The following is a 25,514-nucleotide window of genomic DNA, read 5'->3' as shown; positions in this document are numbered from 1 at the left end:
AAATTAGATTCGACCTTTATAAATAAATTATGCATTTAAAAAGTAACAATTTTTCTCTAAGCTTCAGCACAAAATTAGCAACGTAATCACATTCAAATTACGCCAACGTTCAATAGGAAATTTAATTTATTATTGACTTATCAGATTTGAACATAGGAGCTAAATAATCTACGGTATATTCAACTATAATATTATATTCCTAGGTGATCACTATCTTCACGGGTACTAGAAAAATTAGAAAGGCAATAACGCCTGCATTTTTTTAATAGCAATATGCTGCAATTAAATTATGCAATCAATATATTCTTAACGAGCTGTTGCCCGCGACTTCGTCCTCGTGGTTTTAGAAAACATACGAACTATATAAATAACAAAAAGCTACGTATCCCTCGGGAACTTGACACCTCGGGGATGAAGCTTATCCCATGTATACTGCAGACTTTGTTTTATATCTGTGCCAAATTTCAATAAGATATGTTGAACCGTTGCAGAATGATCGAGTAAACATTTAAAAACTAAATTAATAATTCCCAAGGGAACCGTAACTTATCCCGGGATAAAAAGTAGCCTATGTGTTCTTCCAGACTAAGCTCTAAACCATGGAGATCCGTTCAGCCGTTTAGGCTACAAACGCTAACAAACATCCATCCATCCATCCATCTAAACTTACGCATTTATAATATTAGTAAGATTCAATTTACACAAAACTTAGTGTAGACTCTAAATTGTGTTTGTGTCCATTTTAAGCTTATAAGTCCATTTTAAGGTGCTGTGAAGAATCCTGTATCCTATATACAGGATTCTTCACAGCACTTTAAGTGCTTTTGTAGACGCGACGACTAATTTAGTCTTCTTACAGATTAACTGACAAGATACTTGGGACAATAAAATACACATTGGTATTGTGATACTTAAAATGTCAGCCGCAATTTGCGTTAAGTTCTTAACTAGCTTGGTTGTATCTCGTTAGCTGAATAACTGCGGCATTGTCTTTTATCCAGGGACAGATTGAACTTTGTAATAACACCACATACTGAATCGGTTTCCCAGCTACTTTTCATCATAAGTTAGTGTCTGGTTTGATAATATTAATGAGTAACTAGATGATAAAATAAACGGGAAAATCAGCAACCCATCATAAATGTATTTGATTATCTTGAAATATTTTCTTTTAAGACCGATACAATAAAAATTGGAGTGTCTGTTTGTAATATCAAAAGAAAATTTCCAGATTTCGGGAAGATGATGCATTTGCTTTGTTGATAACGAAAAGCATTTTAAAAATGTTTGTCTGTCTGTCCGCAAACCGCGATTGTTCCGGGTAATCTCCGAAGCGGCTGGTATGATTTCGACGGTACTTTTATTGGAGGGTAGGAGTTAGTGGAGGAGTTAGCTAACATGGATAGATAACTTTAAAAAAAAAATACCCGCTAACGAAGTTTGCGGGCAACAGCTCGTACTCTTATATTATCTAAGTACTACAGATTTATATCTTAAAAGTACAGTTAGGTTTTTTTTATCTTATTTTCAACATTTTCAGATCTTATTTCAAGAAACATGTTATTAAGTTCCGGGAAAATAGTTTTATTCCTTTTCTCTGAGGTGAAGGCGAGTAATGTTTTATTAATTATTTACACAAAGTTAAAAGTCAATATCATTTAAAAAAACGTATATTCCATTATTCGAAATTATCATATTAGAAAGATTATTCAAAGATCATAGTAGCTAGCATACGAGTAGCTAGCCAGATATTTGATTTAGTGACAGCTATGGCCATGAAAGTTTGGAGTGTGCTGCGAAATTTGTCAGTGATAATAAAAGCTACGTACTCTAAAAATGGGACCGTAAAAATGTACACGAATAAATCAAAATAAACAACCACATTGAATAATACTCAAGTCATATAAAGCTTTAGAGAACATTATAAACACGAGTGTTTGTATGTTTACTCGACCGAACAAAGGTTCTATAGCATACAATGTACTGGTTATGTTACCAAGAGCTTCTTGAGCGTTTGATTACAGTATCGGAAACAGAGAACTCAAGACGAATACGTAATTTGCGTCTGCGTTTCATATAAGGTCGACGAGTTTCAAACCCTCTTTTCATGTTCGTCTAATCAAGTGGCCTTGTTATTTGTATCGTATGAGGAAATGAAAAAATAATAAGATTTACGAAATTTCTCTTATATTTTGGCTTTAGTTTTTTATCGCAGAAATATTTGGAATAAGCATTATTATTCGGAAATGAACAATTTGGAACAGAATGAAAATACGTACGAAAATAAGTACCTTATATGTCAATTCTGATTACATTCGAGATTCCTATTGTTTGATAATGGTTTTGTCAATGTATTCAATAGCTGCAATTTCATGGTCGAATTCTTCGATATTGCTCATTGTGCATTAAGAAATACATGTACCAAGGTGATCTAAAATAACAATTCAATAACACATAAAATCGTTTTTATTCACTCTTCTTTTGTTATCAGTTTCAGGGTTTCTAATTAGAACATACTCTTAAGATATGTTTGATGTCGAATCCGTCATTTTCTATTGTTTGAACTTCTATTTTTAAAACTAATTGATCTGGCAATGATTATGATAAATGAGAAGTTTATGCGTTCTTTTTTCAAAAACCGAAGTTTAGTCAAGTTTGGAACGTTTGAAAATAGAAACTAAATTGGCGAATGTTCTTATCAACGACGTTTTTTTTTTAAATTGCACAGCTCTTTAATTGTTACTGGATTGACCTTCGAAAATAGACGCGTATCGTTTAAAGTAGATTAGGTCATCGACCATCGGTTATCAGAAAGAGGGTTCGGTGGCGATAAAATTCAATATCTAATTCTAAAAGTAAACATCATACGATATAACACAGGATGTAGGCATTTGAAAAGGCGACTCTATCAATGTGTCCGACGAAAAGTTTTAACTGGTATGCGGAATGTGATATTGGGTTCGGGTAGACTTAAATTGCAAATGCCTTTGTCAGACGGATTATTCACATTCGTTTGAATCTAATAAGTATTGGGATATTTTACTAAATTCTCTATTCAATTTTTTTATAAATAGCTTTCATGCGCGACTTCGTTTGCGGAATTTAAAAGTACTCATAATGCATAGAAACTCTCGATTATCGATTTTTTAAAGATTATCCAAAGATCACAGTAGCTAGCATACAAGTATTCGGCCAGATACTTAATTTTGTGGCAGCTACGTTCATGAAAGTTGAGAGTGTGTTTCGAAACTTGACAGTGATACATACTGTTTCATGAACAGACTTGAAAGGCATTGTTCCATTTTTCTGCAATATAGTCCTTCTAGTATGCACGATTTCATTATTTTTACTTCTTTACTTTCTTTGGAATAAAGCATTAAAAATGTCACTTCACTGTTAAACGTATTTCATAAGTCTACTACATTGCTCTCTTTACCGTCTGTTTCGTTTGGTTTATCTTTGTTTACTAGTACTTCATTAACAATTGTTACGATAACGTGGAATACAATATGATGCCTAATGTGACAGTACTATCAAATATTACATCAGTATGATCTGAATTAAGACATGTTGTCATTATGATCATATAAGTTTTTATTGTGACGGATTCGCTGTTGACGTTAATCAAACTGCATTCAGTTAAGAACCGTAAAGCGGTCATCGACTCTGTTAATGATAAAGCATAAAGGTTTTACTTGTCTAGACTGACATGGACTTAATTCATTGTTGCCATTACGCTTTGCTCTCTTGCAAAAATAGAATTCACTTTTCACAATGAGTAGGGCTTAAATTTGATAGATGTAAGTACTTTTATAGTAAAAGATGGCAAAGGAAAGCGGAGGCTTGCATTCGTCAAAATTACTAAGAGAATGTTACATAGATATCTGCATTTGTTAAATGGTGTCTCTCATTGTAGATACGTTAAGGAGTATCTTAGTATCCAATTACTGCGATGGGTGCATTCGTTAATGTTATTTATAGATAGAAATATTGTCCACTAGCTTTCGCGCGCGACTCCGTCCGCGTGGTATTAAAAAAAATGAGTAATCTATGTGTGCTTCCAGACCATCCTCTATATCTTTACAAAATTTCGTCAAAATACGTTCAGCAGTTTATGCTACAAACTCTAACAAACATCCATCCAGCTAAACTTTCGCGTTTATAATATTAGTACGATTCAAATCTGGATCACTGACGAATATAATTTTTAACGTACTATTGAACGTAAACTTATAATGAAGCTAATTTTGTGCTGTAAAAAAATAAATAACAAAAGACGATCACATTGATGTTAATTCTGATACGAATTTACCCCGTTGTTACAAAGTGCATTGGGAGACGTCACAAATGTTAGTACACAAAACAATGTGATATAAAGCGTTTGTGTTAAACAGAAAAAAAATGAAACTTAATCACCAAAAAATTGTCAATGTCAATTTCGTCTCCACCGCTGCCGTTACCGATCTCCTGTTAAAATGTAATGAATACAAAAATACATACTGCAAGATACAATTTTTTTTTTCTAACCAAAGAAAGTAAAATCTCCAAGTCTTTCTTTCTGGTCATGATTAAAATGTAAAAAGAAACCAATTTAAAAAAAATGCTTTTAAATCTATTGAGAATGAAATTTTTTAAAACTTATTGATGAAAAATCTAAAGGTAGTATTACAAATATCTTACCTCGAATGTAGTGACACATTGTACTTCAGCCTGCGAAGATGATCCGTACAGCTTGAGCTCTTGAAATGCTCCCTGTACCACGATCAAGGTTAACACACATCTCCACAGCGATTTCATAACGACTGGCAATTTATCGACTCTTGAATACCGTGGTAAAAGAAAAGCACTTTTACATTACAATCCTCATTTTTTATAACTTTTAAAAGTATAAACCACAAGGTATATTTTTAAGAACGAATTCTTTTTATTTATTTCTTTATGATGTTAAAAAATAATTTCAAACGTGTAGACAGTTCGGCCGAAACCACCGACTTAACGATGTGATAGTTTGAAATGAATCGAAGTTAGTTATGGTGCACCTTCATTTGTTTTTATGTTTTTATTACTGGACTTAGTAGCGATTGTTTTTAACTTAAGTTCCTATAAATCCGGCCGGAAACTTGTAAGAACACGTGCGCATGCACCGCACGCGTGTCAGTCAACCCGTTCGCGGCGATGCACTAAATTTAAAACGAACACTGAAGCCACTACGTCCGAAATGTTAGGACTCCCATAAGCCTGCTTCTCTTAAACGCTACTAGTGTTTAACGGTTCACTGTAAATTGGTCGTACTGATAGCGATACCTGGACAACCAAATTGCATTGTTTGACTTTTAAGGTACAAATATTTGGGATGTATTACCTAAAAATTATTAATCTGAAACAACCCTGTATTATAAAACGTTATTTTTTGTTTCGCTTCATTGCATTTATTGGTATATTTTTGTCTCTTTTCCTCAACTATGTTAGATCATTAGACATGATCATCTAGGACACATTTACCAACAGTGTCTTTCATTTTTACTTCGATACTAATGAACCTTTTCACGTTTTTTATTTTTTTTTTTAAATCCCGGAAGAAGTTAAATTTTGCAATTTTAGACTAAAATGAAAATAATCAGTATCGAAATCTATACTATTATAATAAAGCGTAAACACACACTTTGTTGCCTAAGATGTCAGCAATTACAGCAAATTTTTGAATAATACTTTCTTTAATAAAAAGCTATACACTTACGTCACGCTTTAGGCTATATATTTTCACGCCATTAAACTTAGGGGGTAAATATTTTGGATAAAAACCCTAATGTGGGAAAGAGACCATAAGTTGCTGCCAACATCAAGGAAGCAAGATTGCTAAGGTTTGTCATGTCATGACATTTTGACATTTGCTATTGATAATTTGACAAATGTAAACAGTAATATAAAATTTTTATAATTTTATGCGCATGAAGCCGCACGGGAACAGCTAGTATACCAATAATTAAAGCATTAATAAAACAGCGCAATATCTAATAATTGGTTTATTAATGTTTTCTAAGAGGTTAGACGTTAAGTGTTTTACTTTAATTGAATTTTTGAAGTATTATATCAATTAAAATCATCTTCCCGGTGCCTTTGTAAATTAAATAATTGGTTAGTCGAGGCCTTTGTAATTAAATTGGCAAACCATCTGTTAATTCTAAAAATCTCTGAAACGTTACTTAAAATGTCAACATTTTAATTTTCTATGCGATAATTTAAGTATTGGATTGCTTTTTTCTTAAATATTCTAGTCTTATAACCCCACTAATCTCAGTACCAAACGCAATATTGTATTCTATAGCTCGTTTGTATGTAAATTTGAATATCGCATCAATCTTGGTTTATATGAAATTAATAAACCGTAACGCAGGTTGGCAGAAAAGGAAATTAATTACGGCTGAGTAATCTTGAATGATTAGGTAAAAATTAGTTAAGATAAATTACGGGATTCTGTACTTCCTTGATTGTTCTACGAAAACATTATGACAATATTTATAATAGAGAGTCTACCACGAATATTTGTGCGACAGTTACGAGAACGTAATTTTAACGTTCATCGACAAAATTTGTATATAGTTATTGGTGTACTTCACGTCCGGTAGGAGGCGCTGCCGTAATCTAAAAATTATCACATTTATTGGTGTACTTTACGTTCGATAGGGGCGCTGTACAGATCTAAAAAAGATATCGATGAGGTTAAGCAAATCATCTCAAGAATATTCGTGTTAGGCGCTATGCTATATTTACGCTTTCGTTTTTCTACTAGGAAAATTTGAAAATAACTCGCATTTTTTGCTTATCACACTCTGCTTGGATTCACAACAGGTTTTCGTGTTTCAATAATCTGCTCTTGATTTTTGCAGTCGTCAATTCTTAGTTCTGTTGCCCTTTAGGTTCTCAATTATTTAAAGTACAAATAAGTATATTAAAGTAAGTATTTACTCTACGTTTGCCCACATCTTCAAGTAGGCAGTACGAGAATCGATTTAAATTCTTTCAACAAAGTCCCAGAAAGTTCAGCAACAAATCCGTTTAAAACTAACTTCTTATCCAGCTGTTTAATTAACGAAGCACGTCTTGTTACAAATACTATTCTCTAACTAGTAGTGGGAATTTTCGTGTCTATTTATCTTTTGTTTCAGAAACAGCCTCGTGTTAGGATTTGTGTATCATTTAGTAACAATACTCTTGGTTACATTTATTTTAATTATTTATTTATTTAGGCCTAATTTTAGTCCCATTTCCTTACCACCCTTTTTCTTAAGTGGAAAGGATAGGAAGGAAAAATAGATTTGTCGGTAAAGGAGATGCATAGGAAGGGGAAATGTCCTCTTTATGTGCGTTTACTCCTCCGTCAATTAAGGGTAGGCAAAGCATACCAACCTTAATTTAAATTATATAAAAATACAAAACAGAATAGTAAACTTCACATATATTTTAGTTTAATTCTTATAAGTCGGTATTTTGTTTAATTACATATCCTTGGCTTTTTTACTACATTGATTCTCTGTATTAAATTTGAGAGTAGATATTCATAAAATCTGATATGGTTACGTGATTGGGCCGTAAGGACAGTGAGAATCCTCAGGATGAAGAGCAACAGCTCTCTCGAACTCTATTATTATCTTCTTAAAAACTGCCATAAGTTTTTGCGTACCAGAATACTTCAGAAAACAAAGTATAATTTGTATGGACTTGATGCTGAATTTTCTAACAACGTCCGCGCAGCTGCATCAAAACTTTGCACTTAGTTGCTCAACTATTTTACAAGCAAGGTAATTGATTGCGCTAAAAGTTCGCAGAAGTCTCTCCTCTAAAATACTAATTAGGAACTACAAAGTAGACGGAATCGGGCTAATTAAGAGCACAATTTAAACAATGTTAAATATGCTATTTTATTTTTACAGGCGTTGCTTTCTGAAAATGAATATGGCTATCACACGTTACACCTTTTTTAAACTTTCTTACAAAGTTTAAGAATCAAGTTATATGAGAGTAATTAATATCAAAGGTCAAGTTGAACTTAGAAGTTTAGACTTTGTAATGCCGCTTAAAGGTTAAAGCTGTTAAAAAGTAAGTAAAAGTAGTTAGGTAAAATTTTAAAAACCCTAGCTACCAACTAAACTGCAAGGAAAGTTTTAATTGGCATAGTTTATAAACTATTTCATCAAGTGGTCCTAACTGATGGCACTTAAAGTTGCCTAATTGACATCAAGTTCGATGTTGACACCTTAATTGTATTTTTCTCATATTTTTTAATAAAGCGAGTTATATACAATTAGATAATACTGTTGAAAATGTTTTAAAAATCAAGATAAACATATGAAAACTATAAAATTGGTAGGTTTATCAAGTCTCATACGGAATGTCGTAAGAGAAGTAATAATTCAAATTTAATATTAAAATTTTCTACTGAAGAAAAAAGATAAAAAAGAGTAACTTGAAATAGCTACTGCCTTTATGAATAAAGTGCGCTGCAAAGCACTAAATTCCTTTAAGTCGAACTGCTTTAAGAAAAAAGAGCAATTGAGATTATTTTCTCTGTGAAAAGCGTAAAGCGTGCCGACCTAATTAACTTTATTAATATTTTCTTATTAAATTTTCTACATATTTAATGTAATATTTAACATGTGAAACAATGTTATGTAATACAAAGTCTATATTAGGATAAGTTTATTTATTTTTTTCAGTTTTATAGTTTATTTAGTTTCTAATTTTTTTAACGATTTTAGTTTCTGGCAACTAATAATTTTGAGTACTGGCAGTGCATCGTACATGATAGATGTCAGGACGACGATAGAATGACTGATGACAGTTGTCGTTGAATGGTGGTATGATGCGTTTTGTTATTATAAAATCAATTGGTTAATTCTATGTAAAAGTTTGCAGTTCGATCAGAGTGTCTTGTGAAGTTATCATTTAAGATGGTAGTCAACTAAGAATAATGTTTCTAATGTTACGCGATTGTTATTTTATTATCTCCGACATACGTACATTCACAATGAAAATCGTTACCGTGTACATAATTTACCTTCGGATTTGAATTCTAGAACCGTCATTTCACCCCGACATATATTATTTATTTATTTACATTATTCTTTATTTGAATTATGTAATAGGTTCATATTTAATTCAAATATAAAAATAACCCATATTCACTCTATATTCCGTTACATTAATAAAACCCGATAACTCGCTGGAATAGGTATTCCCTTTAAGCTATTCCCAGTTGAAAATGCACTATTTTAGTTCATTTCGAGACCATAATTTCTGAAGGCGACTGATAAAGGCGGAATTCTAACTTTAGCACCTGAACTTTCTGTTACAGTAAATTCTCCTTCCGTCCTCTATTCCCTGCATCTTACACTTTACGTGCACATTTTCGACAAATTTAAAAAACCGTCCATGTTATAATAAGGTTTTGTGAGATTTACTGACAAACTAGTAACCTGTTAATCAATCGCTAAGGGAGACTCTCAATCTAGATCTACTCTAAAAGACTCTGAGTGTGACAATAAAATAACACGACTTTATTCAGAACTGAGATTTCATAAAGTTGGTAGTAATTAAAAGTAACCTGGTAAATTTTAGTGAAAATGTGTACTAAAAGTTACGTATATAATTTTTATATGTGTATAAAACTAAGTGCTTACTAAGTTAAAACTTTTACAGTATTGTTCTAGTATTTGAATGCATAGAATAATTTATAATAAATGAAAATAAAATCAAGAAAGTTTGAGCTCGGTCGCCAGGAATAGAGTTTCAGTTGGTATGAAGCTTTGTCGATTTTAATTACCGTCGCAAATGAATTTCTTGAAACTTGAATATTCATGAAAGACGGACATTACAATACTAAATGGTATTTCAATTAACCATCCGTGTTTATATTTATCTACATAAAGGGGTTATTTCAAGAATAAACCGAAAATTACTAAATCTATACTATTATAATAAAGCGTAAACACATATTTCTTTGTTGCCTAAGATGTCAGAAATTACAGCATATTTTTGAATAATTATTTTTTTAATAAAAAGCCCTACACATACGTCACGGTTTAGGCTATATATTTTCACGCAATTGAACTTAGGGGGTAAATATTTTGGATAAAAACCCTAACGTGGGAAAGAGACCATAAGTTGCTGCCAACAAGGAAGCAAGATTGTCAAGGTTTGCCATGTCATGCCATTTGACATTTCCTATTGATAATTTGACAAATGTAAACAATAAAATATTTTTTTCATATTAACATGCGGATGCCGCACTGGAACAGCTAGTTAATTAATAAAATACGTAACTTTTTAAATTATTTCAACAATCTTTAAATTTGAACAAAAAACTAAATGGTTTTTTAAGGAAATTTTAATTCGCCTATTTGTTGCAATATCGAATAACCATACTGTAACTACCATGTCTTTCGTGTGCAAATTAAATTCTTGTTAGTTGTTACTAGCTTTCGCCCACGACTCCGTTCGTGTGCAACTAAAAAAACAAAAATGAGTAGTCTATGTGTTCTTCTAGACTATCCTCTACATCTATGAAAAAATTTATTGAGATCGGTTCAGCAATTTAGGCTACAAGCTCTAACAAACATCCATCGCATTTATAACATTAGTATGAATTATGAATGAAATATGAAATAGTATTTAGTATGATAGTTAGATTAAATTTAGCCAAATTTATTACCAAATTTCATTACTAGTGGATTTATGCACAATGAATATGGGTTCGTACATGAATAGCTTTGTAATTAAACATCACGACTATTATAAAATTGATATTAACGTCGAAAATTAGGGTCCACTCCCCTGTCAGTTTATTACCGCTCTGACCCGTTTGTTATGCATTACGCGAGAATGTGATTTTAAAGGCAATTTTGTCACATTATCATACCAGTGAGTGATATAACATTTTATCAATATTATTTTGTGTTGACCAATATTTCTTGACACTTAAAAAATGGAGTTACAACTTTAAATTGCAGCCGTTTCCTGCAGGGATCTTTTCGTAAATTACTATTTAGTATTCCTATGATTTGTAAATGGTTTTTATTATAAGTATAGACCAAAAGTAGAGCTATTAATTTGATGGTAGACAGAAAAACAGGTACCGCCTTTAGGGTAGGGCGTGGTTTGGTGCCATAGCGTGGTCCTATGTTGCTATAACGCTGCGAAACATCAGGCAAAGTCCTGTATTGTGTTATTAAGTGCCGAAGGTTCTGGTGAGTTCCACGGAGATCACGGAATCCACTTCTATTACACTTTAGGCTGGCCACAGAGTGGGTTTTAGTGGGTACAAACTTCACATAACCTTGTCTTCCAGAAGGAACGGTATCTTTTTGAAGATTTCCCCCCCCCCATTAAAAAAAAGGGTAGGACGTGGTTAGGCAACCGCCAAGGCACCTTGCAGAAAGGCCCAGGTCTACGAATTACTCTCACAGATAAATCACCCACCCCCCTCTAAATAAAGGTAAATAAAAGCGCTATAAAAATCTCGCCCAGGGCATTAAAAGTGATGGAACAGCCAACAATATTCATTACAAGACAATGATTAAAAATGACTTTGTCTTCAAATTGAATTTAAACGGATCCTGTAAGACTTAAGATGTTTTTTGGTACTTCACCGTTATTGTTATAGCAAGTGAACTCATCCAGAAAGTCTGCTTTTAATTATATATATTTAAATATAAATTTATCACAAAAAAATTGACGCCGCTGACTGACTGACCCTAATTTGTAAAATTCACGTTGATTTTTTTAACCGCTGAGATTTTTAATTACAACGACCTCAAAAGCATAACGTTCTTTATAAAATATTAATGCTTTTTAAGCTACTGAAAAACTAGTTATGAAGCATGTTACTTTTCATTTTAATCTTAACAGGGTTTATGAAAACTTAAAATCGCTTTTAAAGTCCTTTTACGAGTATAGAAAACATGTAAATACACGAGTAAAATTTATTTTCAATATTGTGATAAATTTATCCCCTAACTGCGGCGATTTCGGTCTCTCAGCACCTCTGTCAGAATTAATCACTGTCGCAAAAGGGTTAAGGTTATTGTAACCCTTACTTTAACGCATTGTAAGTCTCGTATTATGTCCGACTATAAATTTTAAGTAGATGTTTCGGAGCAGATTTTCTAGATATTTTAGAATCATGGTTCTGAAACGATAAATAGAATAGAAAGAAAATTTCACGTAGAAAAACTTATGAACAAGAATGAAGACAAGTTTTTTTAATTTACATGTTAGCAAACGAGCAAGCGGTCACCTGAATCCGCCGAAATGGCGAAGCGACCGCTGCCCGTAGGCATTCGCAATTGCAGATGCGTAGCCTATCCTTATCGACGAAAGAGGAGATGCACAGAAACAGGATATTTTCCATTCACTCTGAATTCTGAATTCACTCCATTCTTAAGCATATCCTCTATCACACAATCCTTCTATGCATTTTTTGGTCTTTCTCTATCTTTGTAGTCATCAATTACTTCCAAACTTCCTTTAACATACACATTGTTAACTTTATCCCTTCTTCCCCACACTCCACTTTAATTTACTCTTCTCTCTCATCGTTATAAAGTATAACAATATAAAGTTAACATTTTCAAATGATCTGAGTATAGACCTGCAATCAATATTCTTGGAAAGAATACGGAAAACTGGCACCATATTTTCACAGTATAAACAACACATTACTCTAAAAAAAACTCTTTCGAAACTTAAACAATGCGAAATTATTTCTAAAAGACATTTGTATAAATTAAAATCACGTTGCATTTGTTCTTTCTGTTCTTCGTTAAATTTACGACATAGGCGACACGTGTTAGGAATTACCCCCTGGTTGAACGCGAAAATGCAAAATATTTTGTTTTGTACACAATAAGTTATGATAAATCTATGTTTAGTACTATCTTGTTCTCTATGCGTAAACGCGAAAAATAATTTAACTAACTATGCAGAACTTTACCAACGTTATCGAAAAGCGGTGTGTTATTTTACTAAGTACTAGCTTACACCCGCGACTCCGTCGACGCGGTATTAAAAAAAACCTATAGTGAGTAGCCTATGTGTTCTTCCAGACTATCGTTTACATCTGTACCAAATTTCTTCGAAATTCGTTCAGCCGTTAATGCTACACACTCTAACAAATCCATCCATCCATCTAAACTTTCGCATTTATAATATTAGGATGATTTACATATCTTATTTTTTAATCATACTAATATTATAAATGCAAAAGTTTAGATGGATGGTTGGATGTTTGTTAGAGTTTGTAGCCTTAACGGCTGAACGAATTTCGAAGAAATTTGGTACAGATCCAAAGGATAGCCTGGAAGAACACATAGGCTACTCACTATTGGTTTTTTTGGATGGATGGATGTTGGTTAGAGTTTGTAGCCTAAACTGCTGAACCAAACTACATGAAATTTGGCACAGTTGTAGAGGATAGTCTGGAAGAACTCATAGGCTATGTGTTTTTTTTTTCTTTAATGCCATAAGGACTGAGTCGTGAACGAAAACTACTTTAACTATAAAAATTATGATTTTTCATGCATAAATCACTGGATAACTAATACAAAGAGTACGTCTGAAGTTTTACGGATTATTTTTTTTTTAATAAAATGTACTACAAAATACTTCAGACAGATAAAAGCGAATAAACGTCGGTTTAATTTCAACGGGATTTGGACATTAATTCTTTCACCGACACGACCGGATTGAATCGAAAAATCCACCGCGAACCTTTCGGGTGACGATAATGGAATCTCTGTTAAAATTTATAGCCACAGATTTTGGCACGTTATACCAATTTACATACATTTATAGATAATTCATGTTTTAAATAAACCAATAGTAATAACTATAGATTTAAATTGTAATACTTTCCTTACTTATAGTCCAATCAGGAAATCTGCCTGCTAAGAGGCCCTGTCTTCGTCACAAAAAAAAGTTACAGTGCGAAAAAGCTCATGTGACATTTTTTTGACAAAATAACTCTAGTGAATGATAATTTAGTTTGACTAATGCTCGGTCAAACATCCTGGTCGGACTCTACCTTGTAGTGTTTCAGCTAAAAGCTATAAGAGGTAATAATAACAAGATTAGAAAGACTACCCTTATCAGTAATAATAGATGTACAAATCTGAAGACGGAAGAAGGATTTAACATACCAAAGTCAAATGAAAAATAATATACATTTCTGTACAAAAACAGACGTAAAAGTGATAAAGAAATTTTAACATTTAATGCTTTTAAATTGCGAAATAAAATTAGTATTTCAATATTTAAATGATTGAAATATCATTTATTAAATTACACGTGAAACGAGGAAGGTATTCGGATACCGAGCGACGAACATTCCGATAAAGGGACACCGGTCGTCCATAACTCCGGCATTGTTCAACACTTTTAATATCACCAAGGCTTCCACTGTTAAAACATTGTACAAAATCCTATCATCATCCCTTTCTTTCTCTTGGAAGAGATAAAGACAAAACGTAAACTCGAGCCACAATCGCATCAATGATATGCTAACCTTTTTGTTCCAATAAATTCTTACAATAACCGAAATACAACACAAGTTGTGTTACAAAATTTCTTTCATAATTGTCATGATTGATAATAACAATTTAAACTTGAATTAAATCATAACATCAATTCAGTTTTTCCGACGTTATATTGAAAAACAAATAAAATTATTTACACCTGACCTTTCATTCTTTCTGATATATTTCTATGGCTTTATAAACGAAGGTCAAGACTTGATCGTCAACTTGTCTCTATATCGAGTAAACAGTTAATCGGTATCAGTCATTTATTTCCATCGTTAGTTTATACACGTCTAGTTATTAGGTTTCAAAGAATATTAAAAATTAAATTTACTGAAATATTCGTATAAATATAAAGTGGCAGTTGTAAAGTCGGAACGAGAAGTGCGTGAAAGCGTGCCTCGTGGAGAGTACTCGTAACCGCTCGTAACATGTTCAAAGGCAATAATTGCCATAATCAAATTTGTTAGCTCAGTTGTACAGCACTAGTCACATGTTGGCAATATTTTAAATTGTTAGTGTTTCATTAAATTTTACATGAAACAATGTACAACATTTTAAACTGAAATTATATAAAATATTTTCAACACCGTGTTACAAAATTTAATACAAATAATAGTTCTACATTACTAATTAACGTACTCAGATATTTAATGGATTCCCAAACAATACCTTAGTGTAGATTCATCTGCATTAAGGATATATTGACCACTTAAAATCTCTGAGAAAGCGTAGCTTAGCTAGAGCTTAGTAGTATACATAGACAGTCACATAGTTACATAGAAATAAAAATACACAACGAAGAAACATTTCGGCTTATCTATCGACCATTAAATCTGAAACCAGTGTATGAACCGTATTCTGACATCTGTTAGTACGTACTGAATGTAATATACTCAACTTACTCTGTCCACAAGATGCGTAGCTTTCAGTTGACTGTACATCTCGGCGGTGCCAACGGTGTGATGTTCACTCGGCTCTAACAGTCCCATAGTAGATACCACCGCCAGACTTATCCCCAACACAACCAGTAAAAACAACGTACATACACACACTTTAGACTTGTTTGACATCACCATTGCCATATTGAAAGTTGTACACTGTTTACTGTTGTCTATTATTTAAATAATTTTAGAGACTATGTAAGTTGAAATTTTTATTAAGTTTATTTAGTAATATCTTGTGGTACAAGCACGATACTATTTGTAAACCAAGATTAAATTGTCATCTGTTTTTAATTCGAGATACGTTTTATAAGATTCATTAATAGTAACATTTATAATTTTAACAAACTGAAACAAAGCTGCAAATCCACGATCAGACTGTAATAGACAATCGAGTATTCATTGCGGCTTTTGTTCCCAGTACTAATATGCCATGATGTGCGTAAATAACGCAGCATAATGATCTACGCAGAAAACTGCATATTCTATTCAGAATGGGCGTCTATTGAAGGAGTGAAGCGACGTGAACATTTCCGTCTACAAAGCCGGGTATAATACGACGCGACAAAGTTGTCTACTCCGACGGGATATTTCTATAGTCACGTCAACTGTTTTTATACAAAAAGGTGACTTTTCCGCTGAAACTTTTCCATTCAGTGAATCAACAAATTTGCTTGTTATGAATTTTCATAACAGGACACGAGGTATTGTATCACGTGTATTGCGAAAATTAAACGCTATACTAACAATTTTCTATGAAATTTTAGTATTTCTCGTATGAAAAATATTGAAGAGCCTACATAATTTTTGCCGCAATGCAAACTTGATAGATTGCATCAAAACAATAACTAGGCGTTACATCAACGTCTATACATATATGTATAACCATATGACGTAGTTTCCTTAAATAGGTATAGTAGCATCAAATATTTAATTTATTAACTGAATAAACCTTTAAATTAATTACATAAAAACATTTTGGACACATTCACAAGAGTTCACAAAACGCGATGTTTTCCAGTTAAAATTGACAAACACGAAATACAGTATCGTTAAAACTTTCGCACGACAATTTCAGCACATCGTTGTACACAAGCGCGTTGAAACTGTCAAACTAATCCACGAGGATCGCCGTTGGAAAATGTAATTTCAAACTGGCCGGAACACGAACGCTCGATTTAAAAATTAAAGAAGTATCGGGATGCTGGGAACGTTTAAGTACACTCGACGCCAGCTAACTCACAACTAAAATCGTGATAGTATCAGCTGCTGGAAGTCGATAGTAGAGGCGTCGTCTCGTCTGCCACCGTGACCTCCTTACGAAAGCCTTTTGGCGTCTATTTGTACCAGAAACTGGGAATTGTACAAGATTACGTGCCAATACACGATTCTAAATCGCTTTGGAATATCGAATTACGATAAAACGCTTGGAATAATTTTTAAAATAAATAATCACAGAGATATTTATTAAACTGTAAATAAAATCAAAAGTAAAAGTAGAATTAGGTACAACAAAAATACCTATTTATGAAACTAAAAATTACGCCAAATAATTTATCTATTAAACTAAATTAGAATAAAATTTAAATACAATTTAAAAATATAATTTAAGATAGTTGTTCTAAAACAAATGAACTTTAGGAATATGCATTAATCGATCATAAGTCTTCAATCTAAATTAAATTGTTTAAATAAATCTTGGTGTAAACAGAGTTTTGTATCGATTAGACAGGATAGATATTATCCTTGTTAACAGTCGACTAATGGCGCCGCCCTGTCTGCGGATCTGACCTCGTTGTGTGTCTCCGCAGTGGTCTACATACACTTGGCACAGAGGTTTTTATTCAAATAAATATATTCAGGAGAAAAAAGTATCATTGCATCATTGGTACGATCGAATTTCGAACGAAAGTATGATATAGGTTTTTTACTCAAAGAAAATTTACATTACTGTTTACAGATTAACCATTTACAATAATATAATGGAAAATATTAAATTAACAAATAGGTATATTAACATAAAATTAAATAAATATATTTTGGAATAAACTTAGTGTTCTCATCAAGGTAGTAAGACGATAAATCTAATAACGCTTGAATTCTGCGACATAATACTAAAGTGCAAGTTTTAAAAATTTAAAGGACATTAAGGATTCTTACATTTATTTGTGGAAAGGAAAAGAAATTTAAATTAGTTGATACTTGTATGCAATTGTCTGGGGTGAATTATTATTCCACAATGCGAATGCGTGCATGTCGTGTCACATCGAGCGTGACGTCATCCGAGTGACCGCATATCTACCCTGACGGTCGTGCGGCCGAAGCTCCAATATTCATTTAATCTCGTCATGTCACTCCCGTGACGGGACAAGCGGGACGCGTGACATATGTCACTTTGACAGGAGCATACATGTTTGTACATGGTTCATTCATACAAATGGGTATATGTTTTTACGAGCGAGCGAAGTCGGGTATTAAACTTTGTTCCTCACAAGCATCCACTTGGATAAGCCAGATAACATATGTAAAACTTATCGGTATTTAAGATTTGCCTGACAATAATTTTTGCCCGACTATCCATAAAATCTTTCTGTGCTCGCAAGAACCATTTAAGACATTAAAAAAATTAAGTATCAGTTCAAAAAAGGTAAGTTATTAGGTCTTCTAGTGCGCTACTAATGAGTAGATAAGTGTTGTAAAATGTTAAAGTTACAGTACTTAGTATTTGTAAAGAGGGTAGGGTCGGATATTTTTATTTAAGTGCTGTTAGGCCGAGATTTAAAGGACTCGAATGAAGTTAATAAAAAAAAGTGGTATGAAAAATTAAACAATCATTGATAAACCAAAAAACTATTTGGTATAATATCTAAGATATCAGAATCCTTAGAACCTGTCCCACTACTGATAGAGGCTCAGAACGCTTAAAATGACGTCACTGTCAGAATGGACAAAACTCTATATTTCCATCACATAATTTACATGTTGGTTTGTTAACAAGTTTCAATTTGGTGGGACAGATTTGAGACAATTTGAGAAAAGACAGCAAGCATTGTCGCGCGCTCTGATGTATGATGCTCTCATGAGTTTACAAAGATTCTTACACTTTTTAACAACAAGAATGTAACTGTAATACATATATACATTTGCGCTTACGGATGTATGGTATGTATTTCGGGATTTGTCTGGAAGTGTTTTGAAACTGTTTCATACGAAGTTTCCAGTTTTATCTACCAGTATTGATAGTATGTAATCGACCTCGATCGTCACTTACCAACTATTGCCAAATGCAACATTCGGTACTAAAATATAAATGTAAGCTCGCGCTTTATTGCATTTGTATTGAAATAGTGCGTCAGTAAAAGTGAGTGAGATATTATACAAGATCAATTGTAATGTGGCTCCACATAATCTTAGTAGGGTCTGCAAAATATACAGAAAGATTAGATAATATGAAAATTTATGTTGTATGTAAGTTATTTAATTTTTAAAATATATGATCTTACGAGCTTTCGCCCGCGACTCCGTACGAGTGGAATTAAAAAAAAAATAAAAGTGAATATACATGTGTTCTTCCAGACTATTCTCTACATCTATGCCAAATTTCATCGAGATCCGTTCAGCCGTTTGGGCTGCAAACTCTAACAAACATCCATCTATCCATCCATCCATCTAAACTTTCGCAATTATAATATGAATAAGGTTTAAATTATCGTCTTTACTAAGGTGGTAAGCAATAAGATCTGCGCAATATTAAATAAGACTTATTAGTATTTATGAATTAAATCTAATTTTAAAATCTCTTTTTGATAAATAATTTGTTACATTTACCCTCCTAGGTGATTCATACAAATTTCGAATTTAATGGAAAATATCATCAACAATTTGGTGAGAGTCTGTTTGAATTTAACGTTGGCTCTTAAAGATATTTATGGTCCATTAAGGTACCCATTTAAATTTATTTTCCAAGTTTAAAATAGTTTTTCCTTTCTCAATAAACATGTTTATTTATAGGTAAATTAAAAATAATGTCCAATTTCGGTTAGTCAATAGTAAAGTCTGAAAGTTTTAGATTTTCATACTTCATGATTGTTAATATGTAGCTTTTCTCTGATTCAGATACACTATAAAATATACACAATCTAGTCCAAAGCAAGTCACGTATGTCTTTGAATCTTTTACACGTATTTTCATAAAAAAAATGTCTGACTCAAATATTCGTCTAGAAGTTTCTATTGTTTCTAAAACATCTCAGCCGTGAGAGGACTAATCATCAACTTTTAAAGTACCACAACATACAAAAGACTTTACATAGTCTGAGTGCTCGTATCCTGCGGTCGTGCTAGACAAGCGGTAGGCATTCAATTCCTTGCGCATACATATTTTAATAGGTCTGAATACGCGAACTTTTACAAAACAAGGTCTTTCAATATTTGATTACGATCGGTTCTTTGTTATTTCATTCATACGTAAATAATTGGAAAATTTTATTACATCATGTAATTTTCACTGAAGTAAAAAATGTCAATAGAAATAAATAAAATGCCTAGAATTACATAGATTAGATATATTACAGACAGTAAAATAGACAAGAATTCAAGAATCAGAATCATTACAGAAAATATCTATGTAACATAAAATCTAAAATACAAACTTTTCAAAGTTCACTTCAACTAATAGAACAATGTAAATAATAAAGTAGAAAATCGAGTTCGCCTTAGATGTAGAACAAGTTGTAAAGTGAGCAAGTTAGTAACTAAGCCAGCTTCCATACTTTAACCGCTAACTTCGTTGTTTTTGTTTTGTTTTCAACTCATAGATTTTCCAATCTTTAGTAATAAGGCCAGTACACAAATCGCTTTGTTTAACGGTCTGCACACATCTCTAAAATTTGCATACGATTGACAGCATTTTTAGCGGCGACTTCAAACTTGGATTATAGCTAACATGACACCAACCGAAGCAGTTCGTTTATACTGTTTGTAGGACTTAAACTGATGTTACAGGGTGTAATGTAATATTACGGAAAGCTTTCGTGCCGTCGTATTATACCACCTGTAGTTTTACCGCGTAGCAATTCGTCTTGACATAAATGCATAGTCGGAACCAAATTTTAGGCATCAGAAATTTTTGCATGGTTTAAATGTAATGGTATTTTACATATTTATGTTCTGAAAATTCCATAAACAAGTACGAGAACAATTGTTATCTCCGAGCTACGCAAAGATTCATATGTTTTGTTAATCGGATTTACGAAGCTAGATTCTGTTTATTTCTCACCAAAGGGCTTTGTGTACAAAGGGAACGAGCCTAAATCGTACGCCTCGGCTGACACCCTTTATAACAACGCGTTTACATTGGATTAAAGACAAGGAATTCATGTGTTTCTTATTCTTTTGTTATTTCTGAAATTGGCATTACTGGAGCGTAACTTGCTGCTTTTATTTATTTAAGGGAATGTTTTTTTGATAATTTGTAACTTCACACCTAAATACACTTTGTATCCTGCTTCGCATCTGTATAACGATTGATTATTAACCTTTAAAATATTTAAAAACCATTAGGCTTGACAACAACATAATAATTAGCTGAATTAAGAAACACGTAGAGAAGCAATATTACAATAAAATAGAGACATTGCTTTCGTCAATCCGTGAAAAATCGAAAAAAACATACCAACTCATCACAATCTTTAAATATCAGCATAAAATTATTTAATTAAAGTAATGTAATCAAGAGAACATCGTGGAATGCTCCCTTGTAATAAATACATCAGAACAAATGTCGTCTTTTCGTGTTAACATTCATGTTAGAAACAAGTGGAAAGTGGGCTTATGCGAACAGTACAATAGGACGGAAATGAAGGAATATTTGTAACACAAACGCCCCTATGATTGATGGTGTCTTTGTTCTGGTTAGCAGTTCGCTAGTTTGTTATGCAACGAATTATTTAATGGTGTGCCGTAACATCGGTACACATTTGTTTTCGGGTTAGGCTTTATTTATTCATGTATGAAACTTCATTGCATATATCTTTGTCTAAAATTTTTCCTCTGTTCATATTTTGATTCAATTTGTGTCCTGGGGTGGTTAAAAATAGATTTGTTACTAAATTTTCGAAAGGTGGCGCTGTCCGCCAAAGCGTTTAATTTTAGATTGTTTATTTGCGTTAAAAGTAAATAAAAGTGATAAAAGAACAGTTATAAAAAAAGTCAAATTTCGTTGCAATTGTTTTGTGTAAAGTTATATCCAAACAATAGGTCTAGAGCTATCTATCCAAACATTGATCTCATTTTAGTATCTATATCTATACTATTATAATAAAGCGTAAACATACACACATTTGTTGCGTAAGATGTCAGCAATTACAGCATATTTTTGATTAACACGTTCTTTAGTAAAAAGCCCTCCACTTACCACACGCTTTAGGCAATATATTTTCACGATATTAAGCTTACGGGGTAAATAAATTGGAAAAACCCTCATGTGAGAAAGAGACCATAAACTACAAGCTACCAACATCAAGAAAGCAAGGTTATTATGGTAACGGTATTGACATTTGCAATTGAGAATTTGACAAATAGAAACAATGAAATTAAGTTTTTATAATTTCAAAGAAGCCGCACGGAAACAGCTAGCTTTGTAATATAAGCGAAACGTCTATTAGGCTAAGTTAATTATTAAATTGTATCATGAATTATTTATTGTTCTAGATATTACTCCAGTGTATTAGTGGCAAATAAAGCAAACGTTTATATCAAATGACAGTTTAATGTTACCAACGAAGCGATAGATCGTTAGTATTGAGAACTTTCCGGGACAGATAACTTTGTTTAGCGATGTTTGAAACCGATATCTAGCAATCAATACTTATTTATACGAATATAGAACGTAATTATATTTTACACGTATAATTTAAGTAACCATACAATAAAAAAAATATAAGTATACAAATGACATCGATAAATTGCCAGACGTCTTAGTAAAATTAAAGTTTAGTTGTACATAATTTAGTGATTAAGAGCCTGTCCCACCGCTGGTTGAGGCTCAGATAACTCAAAAATGACGTCACTGTCAAATAGGGGAACAAAATCCGATATTACCATCACACATTTTATACATTCGATTGTTATCAGACAATTTACAATTTGGTGGGACAGGCCCTAATTATTCCTTCTATCTAACCTACAAAATAATCAAGAAATTAACTGTTTTTGAAGTAAATAAAAGTAATTAAAATAATATAAATAATGATATTCTACTTACATGAAAAGCTCCCCGGATCAAAGGCCCAGCTTGTCCCACATACAAAGTCGAAGCCGAATCAAAGACCAATTCTAGCGGGCTCCTCTTTACCGCCAATGTGTCAAATTCGTGACAATTTAAAAACAATGTTACATTATCTGTGGTCACTTTCATACCGAATCTACTCCATTTCTTTGCGAACGATGGTACTACAAATGAAGCTATAGTCTGTGACAAAGCGTACACATTCGCGTCCGTGTATAGCAAAGATATATTAGTCAGTCCGGGCCCTGACGGTATTAGTTGAACGCCAAGTTGTACAACGGTTTCTAAAGGGTTAACAACGGAAAAGAGGAAGCCGCCATCTTTGTTGGCCGGTCTAACGGTTGCAGTTATCGAGAATTCGGCATACAACTTTTCGGGCATGAAAAGACGATACGGCGACTTGATATCTGAACCCGGTTTGAGGCCGTACGCAGGAAATCCGTCGAGACCCTCATCGAAGTACTGCGTCTTCGGATTACTGAAAGGCACGCCGATAGCTCGCAGCAAATCGTACTCAGGTATGTCTGGAATTGTAGGAGAAAATAGTTTTAATTTCTTGCATTGCAATAAGTTAAATTTAAATATTCACTTTCATATTCATTATCCTTTTAGAAGTTTTAAATTAATGAATGAATAAATGAATATGTTAACTTGATTCTTAAGAACTAACCTCTTTTCTTTATTTAACATTCCATTATCTTTAACATTGGTATATATCGTAATTTAAAATTTTATATGTGTTATTTTTGGTCCGTATTTTTTGGCTAGGTTTTAACTCTAACAGGTAACTGCTATGGTTAAATGAAAACTTTGGTATAAACAGCCTTATTATTAAGTAGGAATAATAAGTGTTTAACGAAATACGATAAAAATATTCAAACTATACTATATCCTAAAATCCATTTAAAATACCCACCATCAGTCGTTAATAATTTTATAGTCATAAATATTTAGGATACAATAAAGCTATACATAGTTAAACCTCCGTAATTAACAACAGATGTCATCCTCACAATAAACCTATTAGAAAAGCATGCTGCATACATAAACTATACTGTTCCCACCCTACTTTGTCTAATGGATGCACGAGTGTCACAATTATAGGAGTGTAGGATGTAGTATTAAGACATTTGCATTTATTACACAACGCTAGTATCTGAAAATGAGAATAGTTGAATGTTGCAATACAAAAGATTATGCCTGTGATTTCAATACATTTGAATCAAGTCTTCACATTAGTTTACTAAACTATAAGCAAATTTGTAAGGATGTGATTTTACTATTATTTTTTTACAGGCGTTTTTTCCTTTATGAAATTACTTGTGTTTCTTTTCGACAACAACAACATTTTTATAGATTTTACTATAGTATCACTGATATAATTAATTAAACATTCTTACCGTTTGGAAATTTCGATCCAAATAGTCCTTCGTTGGCTGAGCAAGTCGTCGAACTGAAGAATATAATCCACCAAAGGCTCCTGAAATAGAAAACATGCATTTTTAAATATATAAAAATCTTAGATTGGTATTCATAAAATATTTCAACTACATCAAACTAATTAAAGCTAAATAAATAGAAAACTATGTCACGTTTGATAAAAACAGTCGAAATTCCAATTACATCGCTTCAAAACGAGAACAGCGGCTGAAAATACGACGACAATTTGCAATTCAGATCATTCTCGTAAACGTTAGTCTGAAGAGAGCCTTAATTGATACGAATATTGGAGTTTTATCGGTGTTCGATGGTCCTATGAATAACTTGACTGAACATGAGTCACTGCGGACCTTACGTAAGTTACTAGCTTATCAAGCGTATGTTAAACACTGAATTAGTGTTCGTACATGGAATTCATTTATAAGCATAAGAAAATGTTCCGTGGGCGTATTCCCAGGAGCTACGTAGTTCCTTGTACATAAATGTCAAGGTGTAATCGTAATTCCCTTAGCTGTCAAAGTTCCCATAACCTCTAATAAATTCAATTACATTTAATTAACAAGCTAATACTAGCGCGTGTTTTGGTAAGAAATTGCTTTGTGTGCAGATATGTTTTCTTACGACGTGATATAGAAGATATTTAAGTCAGAAATGAATTATGAAATCATTGAATTAATTCAGTTCTGTCTATGTATAACTACTCTGTGGTCTAATATTCAAAGTACCGAGGTCATCCTATTGTATTAAATTTATTGTGTCATCGCTCCCGAATACTTAAATTAATGTTCGACATTGTTGTTTCATTTGACAATTGTTAATAACGTCTAAGCTTTAATTCGTAGAATTTGCAGCGTTCAAATTCTCAACAATTTAAATTCGCAGTGACAATTTGTTTTACATTCGAGGTCAAATTCCGGGATGAATCCCAAATTGCGATAATATTATACAGTCTATTATAAATACAGTAAAGATTCTAGTCTATCAAGACGCTTTAGTAATTAGTTCATTGAGGGCATGTCACATTACTGGCTGATAGGGTCTCAGCTGAGAGAGGCTCAGAAAAATGACTTCAATGTAAGATAAGGTAACAAAACCCGATATTTCTATCACATATTTTACACATTGGATTGTTACCAGACAATTTACAATTTCTTGGGACAGGCTATGGCCTGTACTATGGTATAAAAAACTTTTTAATAAAAAAACAAAACCGACTTCCAAACAAAATACACTAAAAACAAAACAAAATGCACTAAAAACAAAACAAAATATT

The 25,514-nt window shown here is 32.6% G+C and overlaps 1 protein-coding gene across 5 annotated transcripts in view; it reads right to left on the bottom strand.

Annotated features, from left to right (window-relative positions):
* Nucleotides 1-25,514, bottom strand: part of LOC106104589 (collagen alpha-1(IX) chain-like) — a 109,705-nt gene that overhangs the window by 26,354 nt on the left and 57,837 nt on the right. For 4 of the 5 annotated variants that reach the window (XM_013284664.1, XM_013284666.1, XM_013284665.1 and 1 more), the window contains exons 2-5: nucleotides 24,202-24,281; nucleotides 22,778-23,325; nucleotides 4,681-4,752; nucleotides 4,417-4,467 (exon numbers count right to left, since the gene is read on the bottom strand). In XM_013284664.1, the coding sequence (XP_013140118.1) occupies nucleotides 4,417-4,467; nucleotides 4,681-4,752; nucleotides 22,778-23,325; nucleotides 24,202-24,281 (751 nt within the window). The remainder of the gene's footprint in view (nucleotides 1-4,416; nucleotides 4,468-4,680; nucleotides 4,753-22,777; nucleotides 23,326-24,201; nucleotides 24,282-25,514) is intronic. The other variant, XM_013284669.1, reaches the window with a different exon arrangement.

Source organism: Papilio polytes, unplaced genomic scaffold (assembly GCF_000836215.1).
Source record: "Papilio polytes unplaced genomic scaffold, Ppol_1.0 DF823510.1, whole genome shotgun sequence".
Lineage (NCBI taxonomy): Eukaryota > Metazoa > Arthropoda > Insecta > Lepidoptera > Papilionidae > Papilio > Papilio polytes.
The sequence above is the reverse complement of the archived record's forward strand: the minus strand, read 5'-3'. Positions and strand labels throughout refer to the sequence as shown.